Source organism: Episyrphus balteatus, chromosome 1 (assembly GCF_945859705.1).
Source record: "Episyrphus balteatus chromosome 1, idEpiBalt1.1, whole genome shotgun sequence".
Lineage (NCBI taxonomy): Eukaryota > Metazoa > Arthropoda > Insecta > Diptera > Syrphidae > Episyrphus > Episyrphus balteatus.
Window position 1 is genome coordinate 72,820,927 of NC_079134.1, and position 22,561 is coordinate 72,843,487.

General features: G+C 30.4%; 1 protein-coding gene and 1 long non-coding RNA gene across 2 annotated transcripts in view; one reads left to right on the plus strand and one right to left on the minus strand.

The window, feature by feature from the left end:
* LOC129906491 (helicase ARIP4) overlaps positions 1 to 21,888 on the plus strand; it is a 468,376-nt gene extending 446,488 nt beyond the window's left edge. Inside the window, exons 6-7 of the mRNA XM_055982274.1 lie at positions 18,785 to 19,576; positions 19,695 to 21,888. Of these exons, the coding sequence (XP_055838249.1) occupies positions 18,785 to 19,576; positions 19,695 to 20,170 (1,268 nt within the window). The 3' untranslated portion in view covers positions 20,171 to 21,888. The remainder of the gene's footprint in view (positions 1 to 18,784; positions 19,577 to 19,694) is intronic.
* LOC129906495 (uncharacterized) lies at positions 4,910 to 6,029 on the minus strand. The gene is made up of 2 exons (XR_008770801.1): positions 5,933 to 6,029; positions 4,910 to 5,778 (listed from the first exon to the last, which is right to left on the minus strand). It is a non-coding gene; the product is annotated as an uncharacterized LOC129906495 (long non-coding RNA).
* Positions 21,889 to 22,561: the final 673 nt, after the last annotated feature.

A 22,561-nucleotide genomic window follows, 5' to 3' on the forward strand; every position in this document is an offset into this window, starting at 1 on the left:
GAATTTTTTCGTTACTTATTTAAAACTAAAAATTCTTATTTTTATTCTTTAAAATGAGTATGAAATTTTTTGTTAAGTGATGAATCTTTTCATTAAATTGGATTTTTTGGCACTAGATAGGGAGAAAAAGTGTATGAAACGTTTTCATTAATTGATGAAGGTTTTCATATTACGAAACATTACATATTTTCGTTTATCCAACGAAAGTTTCACTACGAAAATGTAGTGTATGAAACGATTTTCGTAATTTTACGAAATTTATTATATTCAGTGTAAGAACAAAACAACGTAAAATTTATTTATTTTGTTCACTAAAAATGATTTATATTTCGTCACGTGAGTTCTTATTTGTCCTATAGACCATTTTTGCCGAAAATGAGTTATAGATGTCATCTTATATTTTCGACCACGCTCTTTGATTGTTGCAATCAGATTCGTCCTATCTCTTTTAGTTTTCGAGATAAAAAAAATATAGACCAAATTTTTTCGATGAATTTTATGCTTATTTGTCCTATATACGTTTTTGTATGCAGTAGGACAAATACTGGCTTTATAATTATGCAAAATTTGTGCTTAAATGTCCTATATCCAATGAAGTTATATTTTTATATTTTTCACACAAAATGACATACGTCCCTATACTAGCTCTTCCTAGGAGGAGGCGAAATACACAAATTTTGAAGTCATTGCATTGCCAAAATTATCGTTGCTTAATGCTAAGGTAACCATCTCTAATAAAAAAAGAAGGACATCATCCATATCGTCCCGTTTCTGCGTGAACCACGTATCTACACCGCAAATTTTGTTCAGTTTTTAAAAGAAATATACATTTTTCTTGAAACTAAAAGTATGAATTGAACAAAAGGAAATCAAGTTATGTTTAAGACATATTGATTGAGTTGTCTTTAAACTCAAACCCTTTTATAACATTTTCGTTTACTTTTTTAAACTCAAATAAAGAATGTATTACGTTTCGATTTCAATAAAAATATTTGGTTTCCTATTTTTTCTGTTTTTGTGTCCTATATCCAATACAAATTCCACTGGAGAAAAAAATTTTAGCTTTTTTTTTTTCATGTCGTCGCCCTAGTATTATTTTTACATTTTTGGGAAATCGCATTTAAATGTTCGGAAGATAATTGCGAAAGAACTAACCGCTGGTATTTTTTGATATTTTAGTATGATATATAATTAAAATGTGTCTTTTATATACATGTTATTGGACATCTGCAATTCGTCTAGTTGTCAAAATATTTAAATTTTTGTCCAAAATGAGTTTGCCGTATACGCCATGAAAATCAGATGTTTCTTTTATTCATATACACGTACGTCAAAAAAAACATAACGTACGTCAAAACAATTCTCAAAATTTTCTTGCATTGCATGAAAAATTTGACGTAAATGCCAAAATTTCTTGTTTTTGTCAAAACAATAGTGAATATCTCGGCAACGAAAAAAGATAGAAAAAAACGGATAGCAGATTTGAAAAGAGCAACTTCGAAAACATACGAATGCATAACGGCACTCCAATACTAGGGCGACGATGTGTTTGTTACTGTATGTACAGGTGTCCTATGTTCATTTTACTACTTTTTGTTTAAACTCAATTAAATCAACATTAAAAAACCCTAGCAATGCAGATTGCTTTATGTATGGTTGGGAAAATATCTAATCTTTCAAAAAACATACAAATACTGTGATTAGGCTAAAAAAAAATAAACAAACCACCACTTTGAAGTTTAAAAACGCTCTCCTGGAAAGTTAAGTTTTTGGTTTTTAGGACAAATAAGAACTTACGTGACGATTTGACAAATAAACAAAAATGGCTCTGGTTCTTCATTTCCCAACAAAATTTTAGTTTGGTTTGACGTTTTGCAAATTGTAGTGTGTTTGAAAATCTGCGTAAATCCGTCACAAAAATGAGATTTAAAAAGGATCGATTCTTCGGGAAAATGTAGCGATTTTTGTTCATTACTCCAGTCAAAGCGTCGGAAAAAAGGGCCTTACCTTGCTCACAGAGGCACTGTCAGTTTTTATTACCAAAAAATGAACAAATATTCTCTTCCCTATAATATTTTCTATCGCTATTTTTATTCTTTCAAAAAATGTTTAAATCTTTCCGATATCTCTTTTATTGCCCGAGATATTTAAAATTTAAGTAGCGGTCTTTGAATCAGAAACAACACTGGCCAACCAAATTTAACTTTTTTTGCCACAAGAATCAAAATATACTTTTCTGCAGGTTTTTGGGTTGCTGAATTCGAATCCGCAATCAGAAAAATTCTATTAGCCTTCGTTCTTGATATATTACCGTTATAAAATGAAAAAAAGGTTTTTTTTTTTATAACGGTTAACCTTCAGAAAAGTATATTTTGGTTCTTGTGGCAAAAATTTTGTGACCAGTGACTTAAACCTTAGATTAAGTTTAGTTTCTCTTTGGCTTATTAAATGAAACTTAAGATATCTCGAGCAATAAAAGAGATATCGGGAAAAGTTTTTGAAAGAAGAATATCTGTTCTTATAATAACCGTTACAAATTTGCTTAAAATGAACTACCTCACATAAAAACAGAACCTCGAAAACAGCCAAAATGACGTTTTTTAGCATTTTATAACGGCAATATTTCAAAAACGGAGGCCAATCAAATTTTTCTGACTTCAGATTCGGATTCAGCACCCCAAAAACTACTAGAAAAGTATATTTTGGTTCTTGTGGCAACAAAAAAGTTAAATTTTGCTGACCAGTGTTATCTACAATAAAAAAAAAATTAGCTCTCTACTCTACTAGCCGAGAAATTAATTTTTTAAAAAGTTCCATAAGTGACAAAAGTTCCAAAGTGACCAACGAACAACATGAGACAAACTCTCTTATAACAAGAAACAATGTAAACAACCCCTCTCACTGAGAACTAGTATTCGACTTATAGTCCAAGATCCCAGGGCCGCCAGACATTACTTATTTTCTCAAGAAAAAAATGTAGGGAATTACGTAGTGCTAGGACATACTATTAGTGTACGGATATGGATACTGGCTATCTTGTGCCGACGGCCATTTTACCACTAACAGGTGCTAAAGGTACGAAAAATACGTAGTTACTTTTCTTATTTTCTCAAGGCTGATTTTTATATATGATACTCAGGGAACTAATACATTAATTTTTGTAAGCTGCCAGACCCATCGGATGGGCCTAACATAGCCGTATTTAGGGGGGGGGGTTTTGGGTGTTTAACCCCCCCCGAAATTTTTTTCATAAAATCAAAAGTTACCTATATTATAAACATATACAAGTCTAATATGTGCAGCACTAAATGATTTGTTTTTGTATGTTAGTGATTTGATTACCTATATGAAAATCTCCCTTAAAATCACTACCAATTTTGCATCGTTGCAGAAGCTGTCGATGAAGTTTGTATAAAGGAAAACAAAAATTGTTTGGTCCATCACAAAGAGTTTTTATCTCTTTGACCATTTCCTTAAGCACTATGTTAATACAGGGTGGCTGACGAAAGCCGCTACCAAAAAAAACTTTAATAACTTTTTTTCTACTTAGTGAATCTGGTTAATTTTTTTTTTAATTTACAGATTGGTTTTTAGATTTAACAAAAATGCATAATAGAAAGTGGATAATGTTTTCGCAGAATTCCTACGAAAATTTTCCGATAAGCTCATATGCATGGTTTTACCATTCCGTTGAAACCCCAAATCGCTTGCACTTACTCCATCCGACCTTTTCTTTTGAGTTTATTGTAAACATTAAGGCCGCAAAGCAAAACCAGCAAATTTGAATGAAATTAAACAATCCATTCGAGAAATATTTGGGGTTATTCCTGTCTCAAATCTTCAAAAAACAACTTTTTTTGAAGGCACCTCACATGCATTAACGACCAGGGAAGGTATTTAAAATCCATTATTTTTAAAACTAATTAAGCTATATTTAATAAAATTGAATGCGCTTTAACATGAATAAAAGAAAAATAAATTCCATACACTGAAAAAAAAGTTATTTGAATTTTAACATGAATAAAAGAAAAATAAATTCCATACACTGAAAAAAAAGTTATTTGAATTTTTTAATGTAGCGATATTCATCAGCCACCCTGTACCTTAAAATGCTCTTTTAAGAACCCTTTAAATACCACAAGTACTTATGCAGGGTTTTTGGTGCCGAGACTAAACAATGCTTTTTGAAAGGGTTTTGGTGGCCGAACTCGAATCCAAAGACGGACTTATTCGATCACATCTCGTTTTTGAAATATTACCCTTAAATCTATTTAAATCTTTCAGACATCTTTTCTACTGTCCGAGATATCTTCAGTTGCTTATTACCCACTTTTGTTTTATGTTAACCTTAAATACAGTATGTAAGCGAAAATAAATGTATCGATTTTTTCAGAGACTGTAGTACCTACCAACGCCAGGAAATAACCTCGAAAACTGGTAAAAAGCGGGATTTTCGATTTTCTAACGGAAATATCTCAAAAACGCGATGTGATAGAATTTTTCTGAGTTCGGATTCGAGCTCAGCACATAAAAAACCTTTAGAAAAGTACATCTTGGTTTCTGTAACAAAAACCTTGCTGGCCATACTCAAAATAAAAAAAATGTAATTATACTTTTGCAATGGAAGAAAAACTTGTTTTTATTTCTAAAAATTATAAGAGAAAGTAACAGGACATTTTGTTCTTCTCAATATTCTTGTTTTTTGATCCCCTTTAATAAAAAAATAGTAGGGTGGCGCTGCAATACTCGGTTTTATATAAATAGCATTTTTATATGGTGCGATTATACTTTTGCAAAGCACTGTATTTACAACATTTCGTTATTATTTTGTTTCAAATTATATATATTAAACAATTTCAGTTTATTAAAATTTTCAAAGTGAAGTATAACACTGGTCACAAAATTAAACTTCTTTTTTGTTACAGAAACCAGGGTATACTCTTCTATAGGTTTTTTTTTTTTTGTGTGCTGAGCTCGAAACCGAAGTCAGAAAAATTCGATCACATCAAGTTTTTGAGATATTCCCGTTAGAATATCGAAAATGCCGCTTTTTACCAGTTTTCAGGGTTATTTTTTAGCGTTTACTTATTTCTTTTTAAATTGAATTTGTAACAGTTTCTAAAAGAATTAAGTTTTGTCTCTCTAAATCCGTTTAAATCTTTTAAATATCTATTTTCTTCCTCGGGAAATCATAACTTGAAATCAAAGTGCTTGGGGCATCTCATATTTATTTGATTTTAATTGCAAATATCGAAAAGTTCTGTACCAATCGCTTTCAAATTTTGACACAATTCTTTTAGAAACTGTTACAAATTTAATTTAAAAAAAAAATAAGTAAACGCTAAAAAATAACTTTGAAAACTGGTAAAAATCGGCATTTTCAATTTTCTAACGGGAATATCTCCAAAACGTGATGTGATAGAATTTTTCTGACTCGAATTTCTCGGATTCGAGCTCAGCCTATACCCTGGTTTCTGTAACAAAAACCTTGTTGACCAGTGTAATTAGCTCATGTCAAACAACTTGGATTATTTAAAATTTTGGTTTTTAAGTATTGCTAATTTCATTTAGAACTCAATAGATAGAATGTACCTGTCAATTTTCTGCTACAAAATTTCAGTGCAAGAAAAAGTACATTTTTCAATGTTTTATATATTAAATTGTACGAAATAATTTTTTTTATAAAGCCTTAGATTGGTTAAAATTTGTTTCTTAAAAAAAATTTTCTTGCTCGCTAACGCTCGCAATTTATATCAACCAACTTATCACTCTTTGTACCTACAAAACTAGAGATGCCGCTGAGTATTCGGCCATTTTTAAATTACGTTTACCGTAAGCAGGGCTTTTTTAAACTTTTAACTACGAATTCCTCTCCTAAAAATACTTAAAAGGGATATTGGCAAATTTTTCGATTCTACACAGTTCAAATGACTATTTGATTTAGCGGGATTTAGAATCGACTGCAGTTACATATAGTTGATACAAAGTATTGTGATTTCTAAAAAAATTTTTGTTTGGTCTGAGCTAACCCCCCCCCGAAATGAAATCCTAGCTACGGCTATGGGGCCTAACACCTTGCCAGACACGCATTTTAGTATACGGGAAAGTTAGATTTTATTATATGGAGGTCTGGGAAAAAATTTATAACACATTTTGACTTCAGGACTCGAAAGAGTATCAAGACACGAGTCGAAAACCACATTTTGAACAATCGCATCTAGAGTCATTTGGCCGCCATTTTGTTTTTTTTTAATAAAAATTTCAATTTTTCACATAACTCATGTATTTTTGAATCTACAGAAAAAAAATGTATCGCAAACTTGAAGATAATTTAATTTACTACAATATATGTTAAATTACTTTTTTCGATTATACCTTCGGTTTAAGAGTTAGGGTGGTTTTTTTTTTTTAAACCATATTTTCGTCAAATCTCTTTTATTTGCGCTTTTTTGAAAATTAACTTGAAGTAAAAGTTGTAGATCTTTTTATTACCTTCAATTATTACACTAACGGTTTTTCGATTTGACAGTCCGTTTTTGATCTGTAGGAAAAAAACTTCAAAAAGGTTGCAATTTTTTAATATAGGAAAAATGTTCTAGTACAGGGTAATTTGCATTAGATGTAACAACAACCTAGGCGTATAGGTTGCACTCAGACAAGAACAAAATCGTATAACTAACACTGCCAGACCCATTCCGACAGCCATTTTTTTTGCCAGACACCTTAAAGCTTTGAAAAAAATAGTTTAACTTTACTTATTTTCTCAAGCTTCATTTTTATATATGATACTCAGGGAACTATTTATCACCTTTTTAAATCTGTTTAAATCTTTACGATATCTTTTTTACTGCCCGAGATATCCTCAGTCATTAATTTTTTATGATATATGAAGCCAAACCCACTTACTTCAGTTTAAGAAATCTCGGGCAATACAAAAGATATTGAAAAGATTTTTTTTTTTTTTTTTAATAATTTTTAGAAGAAGGTATCATTCTGTAGCACTTGTGTGACTAGAGGCGAGTGATCCGTCATTTTAAAATTTCATTTTTTTTTTATTATGTGTTTAAAAAATTTAAACAGGTATCGAAAGATGGAAAACAGTTCTTATAGAAATCGTTACTATATATGCTCAAACAATTTTCCTTATACAAAATACGGGAGCTTATTAGTAGTTTTTGACTTTGGATTCGAGCTTAGCACACCGAAAACCTTCAGAAAAGTATATTTTTGTTTCGGCAACAAAACCCTTGTAAACCAGTGTTATTAATAACAAATCTAACGAAGCTTTGTTATAAAACTCCTTTACAAACATGCTCACGCTGCGCTGGCGCTGATACACATAGCGAGCATTTGTGCTTGTCTGGCAAGGTGTCAGGCCCATCCGATGGTCTGGCAGCTTACAAACATTTATTGAATTAGTTCCCTGAGTATCATATATAAAAATGAAGCTTGAGAAAATAAGTAAAGTTAAACTATTTTTTTCAAAGCTTTAAGGTGTCTGGCAAAAAAATGGCTGTCGGAATGGGTCTGGCAGTGTTAGTTATACGATTTTGTTCTTGTCTGAGTGCAACCTATACGCCTAGGTTGTTGTTACATCTAATGCAAATTACCCTGTACTAGAACATTTTTCCTATATTAAAAAATTGCAACCTTTTTGAAGTTTTTTTCCTACAGATCAAAAACGGACTGTCAAATCGAAAAACCGTTAATGTAATAATTGAAGGTAATAAAAAGATCTACAACTTTTACTTCAAGTTAATTTTCTAAAAAGCGCAAATAAAAGAGATATGTCGAAAATATGGTTTCAAAAAAAAACCACCCTAACTCTTAAACCGAAGGTATAATCGAAAAAAGTAATTTAACATATATTGTAGTAAATTAAATTATCTTCAAGTTTGTGATACATTTTTTTTCTGTAGATTCAAAAATACATGAGTTATGTGAAAAATTGAAATTTTTATTAAAAAAACAAAATGGCGGCCAAATGACTCTAGATGCGATTGTTCAAAATGTGGTTCTCGACTCGTGTCTTGATACTCTTTCGAGACCTGAAGTCAAAATGTGATATAAATTTTTTCCCAGACCTCCATATAATAAAATCTAACTTTCCCGTATACTAAAATGCGTGTCTGCCTTGAGAAAATAAGAAAAGTAACTACGTATTTTTCGTACCTTTAGCACCTGTTAGTGGTAAAATGGCCGTCGGCACAAGATAACCAGTATCCATACACTAATAGTATGTCCTAGCACTACGTAATTCCATACATTTTTTTCTTGAGAAAATAAGTAATGTCTGGCGGCCCTGGGATCTTGCTCTATTATAAACAAGGGACATTTTTTTAACTTTTCTTATAGATTAATGCTTTCTTAAAATTATAATAACTCAGCCTCTGTGGGTCGAAGAGAGCTAATTTTTTTTAAATTGCAGATAATTTAAAGGACTACAATAATATTTTGTTTTGTTAGCCAATACTTGCACCGTTTGCATAATAATATGGCAAGAGTTCTTAAGTAAAAAAACGATTTCGACTCAATATTATTTATTTTTTATTTGTTTATACAAAAAGAATGTGCACCAAATCGATTGAAAATGTTGTAACGAACAATTAATAGCTTCATTTTTTGCCGTAGGACATCCTGAAACCGAGTTATTTTCAAAAAGCGATATTTTTGGATGTTTTCGCACCGGTTTAACTTGCGTTCATTTATCAAATGCTCGGCCATCTTTGGCGATACAGAAATGATTTATTTAAATGCAGGTAATTAAAAGGGCTACAAAATAGGCAAAAAAATAATTTTTTTGAAATAAAAACAATAATATGTTTTTTTACAACTAGAATATGACTCAAACTGGCTGCCATTTTGTATTTACTCACTTTAAGACTGGGTTCCCTTTTTCAGCAAAGTCAAATCTCATGTAAAAGCATTTGTGTGTATTAGTGAATGTGTTTCGCTCTCTCGCCATCGAATTCTCTGGTTTTTTACTCTCAGGATGTTGGTTATGGTTTTCATTCATTGTCTCTTTGTGAGATCGCCATCGCACTCACGCGTGCGGGGTGACATGCAAATGGATGTAGGTATACTACATAGATCTTTATATGGATATGGTGTTTGTGGACGAAAACTGGTTTGAAATTCAATATTTTCATGAAAGATTTCTGGAGTGTATACCTATTTATTTTTGAAATGAAAACTTGTTTCCATGTTGCTGTTGTGGATGGCATTTGAGTTTTTTGTGTATCAGAGAAATTTTTTGCATTATAATAATAATTATAGTTGTTCAGCGGAGAAGCAGGTAGAGGATGTGTTATATGGGTGCATTGATATAATATACTTGACAGTATCCTTTGTGTAGTTTGTATAAAAATATGAGTAGATGCGCAGAAGGATTGGTTTTCAGGTTCTTGCTCACTTTTCAGTTGTTCTTCGTTGAGCAATTTTTTATCTCGCACACGCGCGTGCCGGCTGACATGGAAATGTATTTACTTACAATATATAGAATGTTTAGGTTCTTATCTATATGTTGTTTGAGGATGGACTCGATATCAATCCAATTTACTTTCAACACCTTTTTAATAAAGATTTTTTTAGAGTCACCAATGCAATGAACTCAGTTGAATCGATTTTGTTTTTTATTTACCTATACCTACATTATTAGGAAACAAAAATAAGGCAGCATTAATAACACTGGTCAACAAAATTGAACTTTTTTTTTGCCACAAGAACCAAAATATACTTTTCTATAGGTTTTTGATATGCTGAACTCGAATCTGAAGTCAAAAAAAATTTGATTGGCCTCCGTTTTTGAGATATAACCGTTATAAAATGCTGAAAAACGTCATTTTGGCTCTTTTCTAGCTTCTGTTTTTATGTGGGGTAATTCATTATAAACAAATTTGTTGCCAATAGCATTTTTCTGATTGCTCATTCGAGTTCAGCAACTCAAAAACCTTTAAAAAAGTATATTTTGGTTCTTGTGGCAAAAAAAGTTTAATTTGTTTGGCCAGTGCTATTTCTGAGTCAAAGACCACTCCTTAAATTTTAAATATCTCGGGAAGTAAAAAAGATATCGGAAAGATTTAAACATTTTTTGAAAGAATAAAACCAGTTCTTATAGGAACCGTTACAAATTTTTTCATAAGGAACTACCCCACATAAAAACATAACCTCGAAAACAGCCAAAATGACGTTTTTCGGTATTTTCTAACGGTAATATTTCAAAAACGGAGGCCAATAAACATTTTCTGACTTCAGATTCGAGTTCAGCATATCAAAAACATATAGAAAAGTATATTTTGGTTCTTGTGGCAAAAAGCTTGTTGACCAGTGTAACTTATAAGTTACTTTTTTTTAAACCTTGAAATTAATTTTTCAACTATGTAATCAAAGTTTAGGGAAGTTTTCAAAAATTATTTTCAAGCTCAACACTTTGAAAAAAAAAAAAATGATCTATTTTTTCAAACTGATATTTTATTTATAAATTCAGATAGGCATTAGCTACTTTTTTGCTTGTTTCCTCAGTAGGTGTAATTTTAAAAACTTTGTTTTTGCTAAGGAAACATACTGAGCATCTTCACCTATTCAAAACTATTTCTATAAATACCATCAGGTGCATTCTAACCACAAATACACTTATATAACCCTTTACACATTCCCCCGCGAAAATATAACTATTATACCTACAAACCTACAAAAAAAAACCGAATCCGCAACATATAAACAAAGACAATGAAAAACAAAACGATATATTTATATTATATAACCCCGCACGCACGCGCGAGTGTAGTATAATAAACAATACAACCCAGAAATCAACCTAAATATAGAAATCAATCATTGTGCACAAGCACATGTCAAATGTCAATACACATTTTTACACACAAACAAATGCATACCACATATCTAATCCTTTACCTATATCCCCGCACGAGCGATGTGAATATTACACAATGCAAAGAATTTCGCTGACACCAAAAAAAAAAAAAACCCAAAAGTGTCAACTCGCAACCGCGGGTGCGATATTATAAACACGAAATGAATTGTTAGAAAAAAACCCAAGAGTCAACAAGAACAAAACAACCCTTTTTGAAAACAAAAGATAATGATCTTGCAAAAAATATCTACTATCTACCTACTCTCTGCAGCATCTTCATAATTTCATGAATGATTTCTGCCTGCCTGAGTGAGGAAATAGGAAACAAAAAAAAAAAGTACATATTATGTAAACACAAAAAACAAAAACAAAATATAACGAGAAAATGAGAGCGCAAGACCAAGTTTTTTTTCAATAAATAGAAAAGAACAGAAAAAAAGAGTTCATCAGCGCCAGCTTATGCGTGGCATTCTTTTGAACTAAATTTGCATGTGTGCGTGATCAATGGAATTTTCAAAGTAAAAAAAGCTAAAATAGACACTTTTTCAACAATTTATATTAAAAATACTGTGAGCAAAAATATATATATTTTTTTTGAAACTGATTTGAAATATAATGAAAAAAAATAATAAAAATAAATTGTGGATGCTTTGACTGCCCCTTCCTCAAAAACAGAATGCAAATATTGGTTTATTAAAATCAAATTTTTAGTGTGTAAATAAAAAAAATATTTTTTTTTGGCAAACGGGTTGCATGAACAACTTTATTAACTTCTCATTAAAAAATACAAAAACATTTTCAAAAATAATCACGCTTTGCCCCACGACCAAAATGCTAAAAAAGTGCATTTTGACACCTTTCCTTCAAATTAACCGTTCAAACTAATTTCAAATTATATTTTATTTTATTGGATTCTCCTAATTTCCCTTTATTGTTTTCTTTTTGTTTCATCTAAAAACACTAATAAACGGTAAAGTTATTCTAAGAAGAGTGAGTAAAAAAACATGAAATTACAACAAATTAACGAAGCTTTTTTTCTAATAAAAAAAAAAAAAAAAAAAAATCTGTTTCGCGTACTGCATGAAAACACATTTGATCATTATAAAACAAAAAAAAAAATAAATAAAAAGTTTATAAACAACGGTGCCCCAACCAAAATTCTGATTCAATCTAAATTTGCAGGAAAAGAATCATTTTCGACCCTTATAAAAATCGCACAAGAAATGTTTCTAAAATTTAAATGATGCAAAAATATTTGTACGTTTATTACCTTTTCAAAAAAGTACGTTTCATAAGATTATCTTATAAACTGCAAAAGTTATACAACAATTAGTCAACCGTCTTCCATTAAAATGCTATGGAAACCCCCCCTTAATACAATGAAATTACATTTAAACGATAGAAAATATTATAAGGAAGAAAATGTTTGTTCATTTTTTCGGCTACGACAAACTGGATGTTAGCTTAGAAGTAAAATATCCCAAAAAATGCATTTTTGTGAACAACTCCGCTAAAAAGAATGATCAGGTGGTGAGAAATTGGGTTTAAGCAAAGATCATATAACTAGTAAAGATGTCGCACGTAGAACAAACTTCTGTGCTTGAAATTTTCTACCATCAGATTTTACCCATAGGTCCAAAACATGTATCCAAGAATTAAATTGTTGAGAAACATTTAAAATTTTTCGATGACTGCGTAGAAAAGAGAGGGTTGATTTTTATAGATGAATTTATTTAATGGGAGGAAGCGAGATAGTAGTTAAATGTTGATACGAATAAGGAAAAGAAAAAAAAAATACATTTGTCTGCGAGAATGTACCTATGAAATAATTTTTTTTTTTTGTTAAATTATTCAGGAAACTGATATTAACACATGATTCAAAATAATAATTTAAATAAGAATAATTTTAGATATATATATGACAAGAGTGTATGAGCAAAATTGTGTGGAAATGAATTTCAACCCTCAAATTGTCAATAGGTCCAAATCATTATAATGCAGAAATCCTTCGCAACATTAAAAAAAAAGTTCTTATCATGAGTGGGAAAGAGAGAGTTATTTTTAATAGATTTCTTAAATGCGAAGGACCGAGATGTAAGTTGAATAGGAACAAATGAAAACAAAAAGGATCGTTTTGCCGTGCGGGTATATATTTTTTTTCACAACTGGATTGCTTCGCATTCGCACAAGCAGGGCGAAGAAGAGATGGCTAGTTTTAAAGATTGATGAAAAAAAGAAGCAAAAACAACTTTTGCAAGTGACTGGTGTGCTTGAGGTGGGTAGGTATAGGTAGGTATACGTGTAAGCAGAAGAAGGTTGATAATTTTTTTTTTGGTTTTAATTTTTTTTCGATGGTAGTTAGATATTTAGATATTTTTTTAAGTGGAGGGTGGTTTTCTATTTCTATATTTTTGTTTCCTTTTTGAATAATCGCAAAGGCACAGGCGCATTGCTTTTAGGTGTAAGTACACACGTAATATGTAGCTAGGATTTTTTTTCCTTTGCGACAGCAATCGTCCTTGAAAAATGTAGTTCATTGTATTTTGGTTGGAAAAAGAAATTCAAACAAGTGGTAGGTAGGTAGGTAGGTAGGAAGTGATAAAAATGATCATTCTTGGTTTGTTGTTATTTTCTTTAGTGAAGTAGGTTATGTAGGTATCTATTGATATTGAAAGATTTATTTAGTGTGGATCAGGGCTGTAAAAAATTCTATTTAAAAATGCATTTGAAATTAAAAAAAAATGATTGCAACCAAAAATATTTTGCATAAAAAAATGTTATTGCAACTGAAGAATACCTATTTGGATTGAAAATTAAATTTTTATTGCAACTGAAAATATTTTGCACACAAAAAAAATTAAAAATGTTGCATTAAATATTTGTTCATGATCTTAGGCGATTATCTTTGCATTTATGTTATTTTGCAATTATTAAAAATATACTATTGGAGATACAAAAATCTTCTATAACTTATTTGAAAGGTAATAATGTAAAGGTGAATACCATAAAGGATTCTTAAAAATTCAATCATTAAATAGGGTAAAAAGGGGTAAAACGAAATTGCAATAAAGTGACTATTTTCTAAAAGCAACGTTGTAGAAAACTGATTTTTTTTTTTTAAATTGGTAGATACATTTATTGGAAGGCTAACGAAGGTATTGAAAAATTCTAGAAAATTTCAAAACTAAGTTATAAACGATTTTCTTAAACTAAAACATGAAGTAGACCTTTGACATAGTTGTAGGTAGGGGACATTTTTTTGACAATTTGAAAAATGCCATTTGAAAGATAATGAAAAAAAAAATTAAGGGTCTCTGCGTTTCAAAATATGAATTTTTGAAAAACTAAAAACCTTTTTAGGGGCAGGTATTTTTGGGTGATTTTTAATGTTTAGCAATTTTTCGGAGCTTTCAAAAAATCTGAAATCGTGTTGCTAAAATCTAAAAAGGTTTTTAGTTTTTCAAAAATTCATATTTTGAAACGCAGAGACCCTTAATCCACACTAAATAAATCTTTCAATATCAATAGATACCTACATAACCTACCTCACTAAAGAAAATAACAACAAACCAAGAATGATCATTTTTATCACTTCCTACCTACCTACCTACCTACCAGTTGTTTGAATTTCTTTTTCCAACCAAAATACAATGAACTACATTTTTCAAGGACGATTGCTGTCGCAAAGGAAAAAAAATCCTAGCTACATATTACGTGTGTACTTACACCTAAAAGCAATGCGCCTGTGCCTTTGCGATTATTCAAAAAGGAAACAAAAATATAGAAATAGAAAACCACCCTCCACTTAAAAAAATATCTAAATATCTAACTACCATCGAAAAAAAATTAAAACCAAAAAAAAAATTATCAACCTTCTTCTGCTTACACGTATACCTACCTATACCTACCCACCTCAAGCACACCAGTCACTTGCAAAAGTTGTTTTTGCTTCTTTTTTTCATCAATCTTTAAAACTAGCCATCTCTTCTTCGCCCTGCTTGTGCGAATGCGAAGCAATCCAGTTGTGAAAAAAAATATATACCCGCACGGCAAAACGATCCTTTTTGTTTTCATTTGTTCCTATTCAACTTACATCTCGGTCCTTCGCATTTAAGAAATCTATTAAAAATAACTCTCTCTTTCCCACTCATGATAAGAACTTTTTTTTTAATGTTGCGAAGGATTTCTGCATTATAATGATTTGGACCTATTGACAATTTGAGGGTTGAAATTCATTTCCACACAATTTTGCTCATACACTCTTGTCATATATACTATATCTAAAATTATTCTTATTTAAATTATTATTTTGAATCATGTGTTAATATCAGTTTCCTGAATAATTTAACAAAAAAAAAATTATTTCATAGGTACATTCTCGCAGACAAATGTATTTTTTTTTCTTTTCCTTATTCGTATCAACATTTAACTACTATCTCGCTTCCTCCCATTAAATAAATTCATCTATAAAAATCAACCCTCTCTTTTCTACGCAGTCATCGAAAAATTTTAAAATGTTTCTCAACAATTTAATTCTTGGGTAAAATCTGATGGTAGAAAATTTCAAGCACAGAAGTTTGTTCTACGTGCGACATCTTTACTAGTTATATGATCTTTGGTTTAAGCCTTTTAAAAATACAATGCCATCTTCACTATAAGGGCACACGGGGCCCGTGCCCTGGGCCCCCATTTTCAGGGGGGCCCCGAAGAAACGAACATTTCTGTCACACATTTATTCGCAAAACATTTTTGTCGTTTTTATATGGCAACCAAACAATTAAAAAAAGTTTTTTCTACACCTATACCGAAAATATATATTTTCAAAATGAAAACAAATTATGTGGCGTTGTATGCGGACAAAAAATCCAAAACGAACAAACCCAAATTAAATTTTTCAAAAAAATAAGACAATAATATTTTCGAAAAACAAGAAAAATTACTTTTTTTTCCACTGAAAGCTTATTTTAGGCTATACCCTATGAGAACAATACTGCCCATAATCTCGTAAAGGCCCCAACTACAAAATTTTCAATTTTGATTTTTTGCATATTTGGAGTTAGTCTCTGATTTATCCTCATTTATTTATCTAGCCTAGGTCTTCAAATACGTCAGAAAATTCAAAATGTACTTTTGATTTTTTTCATTTTTATATGCAAATTGCGATATTAGATTTACTGTTTTCCTCTTTAACTCAGAAGTAAGAAAAGTGTAGTTGGGGCCTTTGAGAGATTATGGGCACAATAGTGGCGTAACCCACTTTGTTGTTGGCAGTTGGCACCCCCAAACATTTTTTCACTTTGAATTGCGAATTACTCTCGTATTTGATGATTGACAATGATAGTTCTCGTATTTTATGATTGACAAATAAAATTCATTAAATAACTTTAAAAAAATTTATTTTCAAAAACAATTTAACTTTTTTTTAAAAATCCAAAAACAAAAGATTTCTAAATTTTAAAATCAGTATAAACCGTTTTCATTGAAATCGGTTGAGTAGTTTACTTTAAGAAATCGGTTCTATGGCTAGTACACCGAAAAAAAAAATTGATAATAACAGCTATCAAATTAACATTTTTCAGTGACAAAAGTCGTCCAACAATTAAAATATCAATTTTGATATTTTATCATATCATTTTCACATTTTTTAATTTCAGATGGGATGGTGAAAATTTCACTTTGACAATTAAAATATCATTTTGACATTTTTTTACGTTTAAGTGGACAGTGAAAATTTCACTTTGACAATTAAAATATCAATGTTGACTAGATTTTACGTTTTAGTTTATTATAATGAAACCTATTTCTTTCTTTTTCTTTTTTATTATTTTTATTATTAAAAGAATTTTCTTTCTTTTTTCAAAACATTACTGAAAGGGAATATTCTTTACAAAATAATGATCATATTATTTTTTCTATTATAGGTGATACAATTGTTTTGTTATTTTCTCCCAAACTATGTGAAGTAAAATCTTAGTGCCGATCAAATTTTATCAGTAAATCATACATTTTACTTCGAAAAAACACAACGCGCCTTTAAATTAGTACACATTAAGAATTTTGTATTTAATATTTTTCAATAATTTGGAATGAGAAATTGATATTAAAAAATGATAATAAAATATCAAAAAAAAATTCCAAAATGTGACATTTAAATATCATCCTGATAATAAAAACGTTGTTTTAACATTTTAAATATCATTAAACACATTTTATAGAGCATTTTTGGCTGATATTTAAGAAATGTTAATTTGATATTTAAAAAATGTTAAATTGATATTGGTTTTTTTTTTCGGTGTAGGTTAATAAGGGTAAAAAAAAAATATTTTTCTTATTCAAAAAGTGTGGCCTTATCTGCAGCATTACAAGTTTTTTTTTTTCAAAGCAAAATTGCAATATCTCGAAAACTTTATATTGGAGATATCCGTTAAAAAGGAGACATTAAAATAAAAAAAAAATGCTCTTGGAAATCACGTACAAATCGTCTGTAGGTATCTAGTTTTAAGCAAATCTATCAATCCGTTTGAGCTCTTTTTTTTCAATTTTTCAAACTGAAACTTATAACGGATACGGGGTATAATTTATTGGAAGTATAAATAGTAGGTACAATTATTGGCAGTGACATAGATTGATGTCCCTAACCCAATGTACGTATTATTGGCACCCCCCTGTCACTAGGTACATACTTTATATGGAACGATATATTGGCACCCCTTTTTTGACCAGCCATTGCCTTTCAGCCAACTTATTTTAGTTTCCAAAAGGGCCCCAAATTCTTGTGTGCCCAAGGGCCCCGGCTAGTTAAAGACGGCCCTGTAAATATACCCCTATCGATCCATGAAATAAAAACTGACAGTGCCTCTGTGCGCAAGGTCAAATGATGCTACATTGGAATTCATTTATGGAAAAAGTAGCAACTGCAAGTCGAATGCAGATCGAATTTTTGGTTCATTGGAATTCGATAAAAAAAAACCTCATAGATAAATTGGCAAACGAAGTTGTTAGTGCCTTTCGCCACTTCATACCTGTGTATCTATGTGAAGTCAAATTCTCTGCAATGTTTGACATCAAAACAATGAAGGGAAGACAATGTAATCAAAAATCAATCCAAGATTTTAACATTTATCAAAAAACATAAGGTCTGTTCCAGACTTTTTGTGCACTAAATTAGGCAGTCTGTCAAATTAATGAGAGTTGGGAGAGAATTCCCTCAGTAGGAAATAAAACTACGAAAGACTGCCAAAAAGTCTGGAACAAGTTGAACACCATTATACAACACAATTTCATATTTAATGCTTAATTCGATAAACATTAACAATTTTTTAATGCAAAATACACGTAAACGCGATTCAATTTAAAAATCACTACAATTTTATTTTTTTTTCTTCTTTATTTATTTGTTTGACATACGTCAACTTTTCATTTGACAGAACTCATATTTCTGCCGGAAGAAATTCTTTGGGCTAAATTTGTCAGGGAGGGGAAATTTTTTACTCTCTCGTAAGCGCTCTCTTCTACACAATTTTTGAAGTTGGGAACAGACTCTGACCAAAAATAATCAAATATTACTAAATTCGGCGGTTGCAAACTGAGTGTGGAACGGACCTATACAAACACATTTCGCTGGTCGAGAAAAATAAGGTTGTATGTTTTATGGAAACCCTAGCCAGCAATTTGTCGCACCCAGAAATTGTCTGTTTTTTATATTAAGTACTATTTATTTTTTTATCAATATTTGACTTGTGGCCGCGACCCCCTTAGGAAATTCTTCGCGACCCCCCGGAGGGCCGCGACCCACACTTTGAAAAACACTGCTCTAAAGTAATGAAAAGAGAACATCTTCGACAATGTTATGTTAGTTTTTTATAAAAAAAAAATGAAAACAAGAAGAAAAACTTTTTTTTCTTTTTTCAGATCATTTCCCCTCTTCAGTTGAACAAGAAAGAGATTCAGAGAATGATGATTGCATTGTTATAAATGATAGTATTAATGAGAGCTCAGACAATTCATTCGATTTGCCTCACAATAATTTCAAAAATCATGTTGAAACATCTGTAGTAAAGCATGGAGTATCACCAAAAATATTTCCCAACAGTATGTCTCTAGCTACGAAAGATGCTCAAAAAGATACATCAATTGCATTTAAAGCTAAGCATCAATTTCAGAAGAATAAAGAAGACGCAGTAAGACAAAGGCATTTATTTGCTCAAGATAATCCGGAAGTTATAAAGCAAAGTCCTCAACACTGTCATGAGAACCTGGACCAACTACCAAAGGTTGAGTTTTGTCAAAAAAAGACTGACAAGCCAACACAAAATGATCGCAATCGCCAGGATAACCCAGAACTATTAATACAAAATCAGTTAATGCAACAACAAAAATCAGCGGAGCCATTGGTACAAAATCATTATGAACTTGAAACAAAAAATAAACTAGAATCTGCAACTCCAGCTGACTATATTCATAAACAAAGTACCTACAAATATGGAATTCCATCAAATTATGACATGTTTGCTGCACACAACATTGAAAATCAACATTTTCCAGTGCTAAGTGCAATACAGCGTTGGGAAAATAAGTCTCCAGAGTTTAACAAGCAAGCATTTAAGATAAGCAATATTCCTGCTCCATATCCATCGACTGCAGTTTGCGATTTAAATAGTTCCGATAAAAACGACAAGCAACCAATAAATGACAGCGTTAATGGTATAAATTTATTATTATTTTTAATGTTAATTTTCTCAATTGAATGTTCGTATATATATATTTTTAGAAGATTCATTTATTTACCCAGTTAACCCTATTACATATTTTCTTCTTCCAGTTGAACAATACAATCTGCGACCGCCATATGTAACAACAGGCAAAAGTCACGAAGATGAACATTATCACCACAATTTAAATTATAATCTCAGTTACCAAAGTACTAATGCGCATACAACATTAGCGCAACAGACTGCCGAAGACAATGGGTCACTTAATGCGTTGTATCATTTTAATAATAAAAATGAAAACGCTTACAGTGAAACCTTATACGAAAATTCCAATTCTTCTCATTCAAGTTATCATCAGCAATTGGCAAAATATGCGTATGGTTATTATCAGCCTCATTATCATCCAAACTATACTAATAGCAGCAGTAGCAATAAGCCTTATGACGATAATACGTTTCCTTCTGTTTCAAGTCAGTACTATATGCGTAGGCCGTCATCATTTCCCAGAAGTTCCATAAATGGAGTTGATGTAGGATTCAACTATGCCGAACCTCAAGGCTGGATGAAGACACAACTTCCCGAATAGTTTAATTTCTTCTATTTAAGTAAAAACATGCAATAGAAATGTATAGTTAATATTATTATATAAATTATTATTTTAATTTCTATATGATAAAAATCGTAATTTTGAATTTGTAATGTTTACGTATGTTAATTAATAAGATTAAAGGTTCCTTATGATTTCAAACAAACAAAATTAAAAAGTTATGTTACAGACCAGACTTGTCCCTATGAAATCAATATTTTGCTCGTAACAATTATTATAATTAAAGTAATATTAATTCTTTTCTTTTTTAGAGATTTTACAGATGAACTCAGAATCATCAATTTGTGTAACTTTAAAATGAGGTGGCTTAGTATTAAAATAGAAGTCAATTTTGTGAACCTTATTATAAAATTCGAAATGTCGAAATGGAAAGAAAACACTCCTTATACCTACAAAGCATCACGTTTGTACCAGAAATATTTTTGATGCAAATGTTTATGCGTTAATGAACTCCGCCAAAGTTCTTTGTGTTTAACCGATTAAAAACACTTTCAAATACATTTGTAAATAGAAGCCGTTTTATTTTTGTAACTCAGTATCTTAGATCAGTATTGAGGAATGTTTTTTAAAAAGGGGATAAAACAATTTTTTGTCATTTTCAGAAAACCTAGAAAACTAAAAATAAAAGTGCAGTTTTCATCGGTTTTTCAGAATCCGATAGCCCAGTCAAATTAAATCGAAAATAGGGTGTGCTCGTAAATAATTCAGACAATGCTGGAAATGATTTTAATTAACTTTGGAAATCTCTTAAAAGTGTCGTTTGCGACGGCCTCTGAGTCCCGCATAACTTTTGACGGCCAAATAACCGTTACTTTTTGGCATTTTTTCAGTTTTTTGTTCATTACTCCTGAATATCATCATATGACACATGTTTTCAAGGTATTTTTTTATGCTGAATCCAATGACATAAAAATAAAGTCAATGCGATTGCTCTAAGAAAAGTTATTGCAGATTAAAAACAAGGGTGCTTGTTTTTTGACTTCAACAAGTAAAATATAACCGAAAAAATTCGGGATGAAGGTTTAAGATAAAGCAGGGACAAAGGATTCATAAAGTTCTTAAAATTATTTTTGGTGAAAGGGTGTTTTTTTGATTGGTTAAGTTGTGTGTGAGGAAGGTATCATAACAGCTGACTTAAATTTTATTAATTTTTAAAACTTGGTGCAAATGTTTTGGTTGGTATAAGAATTAAGAATCTATAAAGTGTGAAAGGTTTTTTTTTAAAGAAATGATGAATTTCGGAATTAGTACCACAAAAACTAGGAAAAAATTATTACACCAATGAAAATTGGTAAAAATGTTTCATTTATAACAGAAACCAAGAACCCAAACAGTCTATAAAAATATTTTAGGTTATAGTCGTCGCGCGAGAGTTGTTTTGTCGTAAACGCAAATTTTGGAATTTTGGGAAATCGCATTTTAAGGTTTGAGCTTCTATAAAAAATAAACCGGCCGATAGAATTTTTTCAATTTTTAATAGAATATTTTGTGCGATATCTTCTTATTTATGTTGTCAAAACTGCCACATCTGGTTTGGTTTTCAAATTATAAAGGTTCTTACCCAAAATCAGTTTGTCGTAAACGCCACCAAAATCAACTTTTTTTCCATCCCATACACGTACGACAAAGTAGATGCACGTACGACACTCCAATATACTAAGACACAATTAAAAAAAGTACCTAAATTTTCAATTTTCTTAGTTCGTTTTTGTTTATTAATTAAACATTACAATTGTTTATTAATTAAAAATTAAAAAAATTAAAAAAAAATATTTTTTTAACATGACTATAAAACATGAAAAAAATAAACAAAGCCCATAAATAAAAGCAAAATTAAATAAATATCAAATTTAAGAATTTATTCTAATTTGATGAATATTGATGCGCTTTCATATTCCACTTCTGTAATATATGTATTTTAGACTGGGCCAAAAAAATAAAATATTTTTTTTTTTGAAAGTTACTTCGAAAATTTTGTTCAGGATGATGAAAAAAAAATTTGGTGAAAATTTGAGCCGTTAAAAAAAATCTTAAGAGGTCTATCATCGGTGTTTTTTATTTTTATACATGATATGATATTTTACAACAGAACTGCTAGACGATCAAAGTAAAAAAAATTTCTGTTCATTTTTTCTTATATAAAATTAAATTCCCTACAAAAAAGATCTTATTGAAAATTTTCGTCAGACGAGCCGTATTCGAGTAATTAAGCTTTTAAAATCGAAGTGTTTTTTCAATTTGCCTGTTTCACTATGGAATTTTGTGATGAGCAAATAAGTGAATAGAAAAATAAAACCTCGACAGATTCTTATAGGAAATTTAATTCTCTACAAAAAAGGTCTAATAGTAATTTTCCCTAAATTGAGTTTT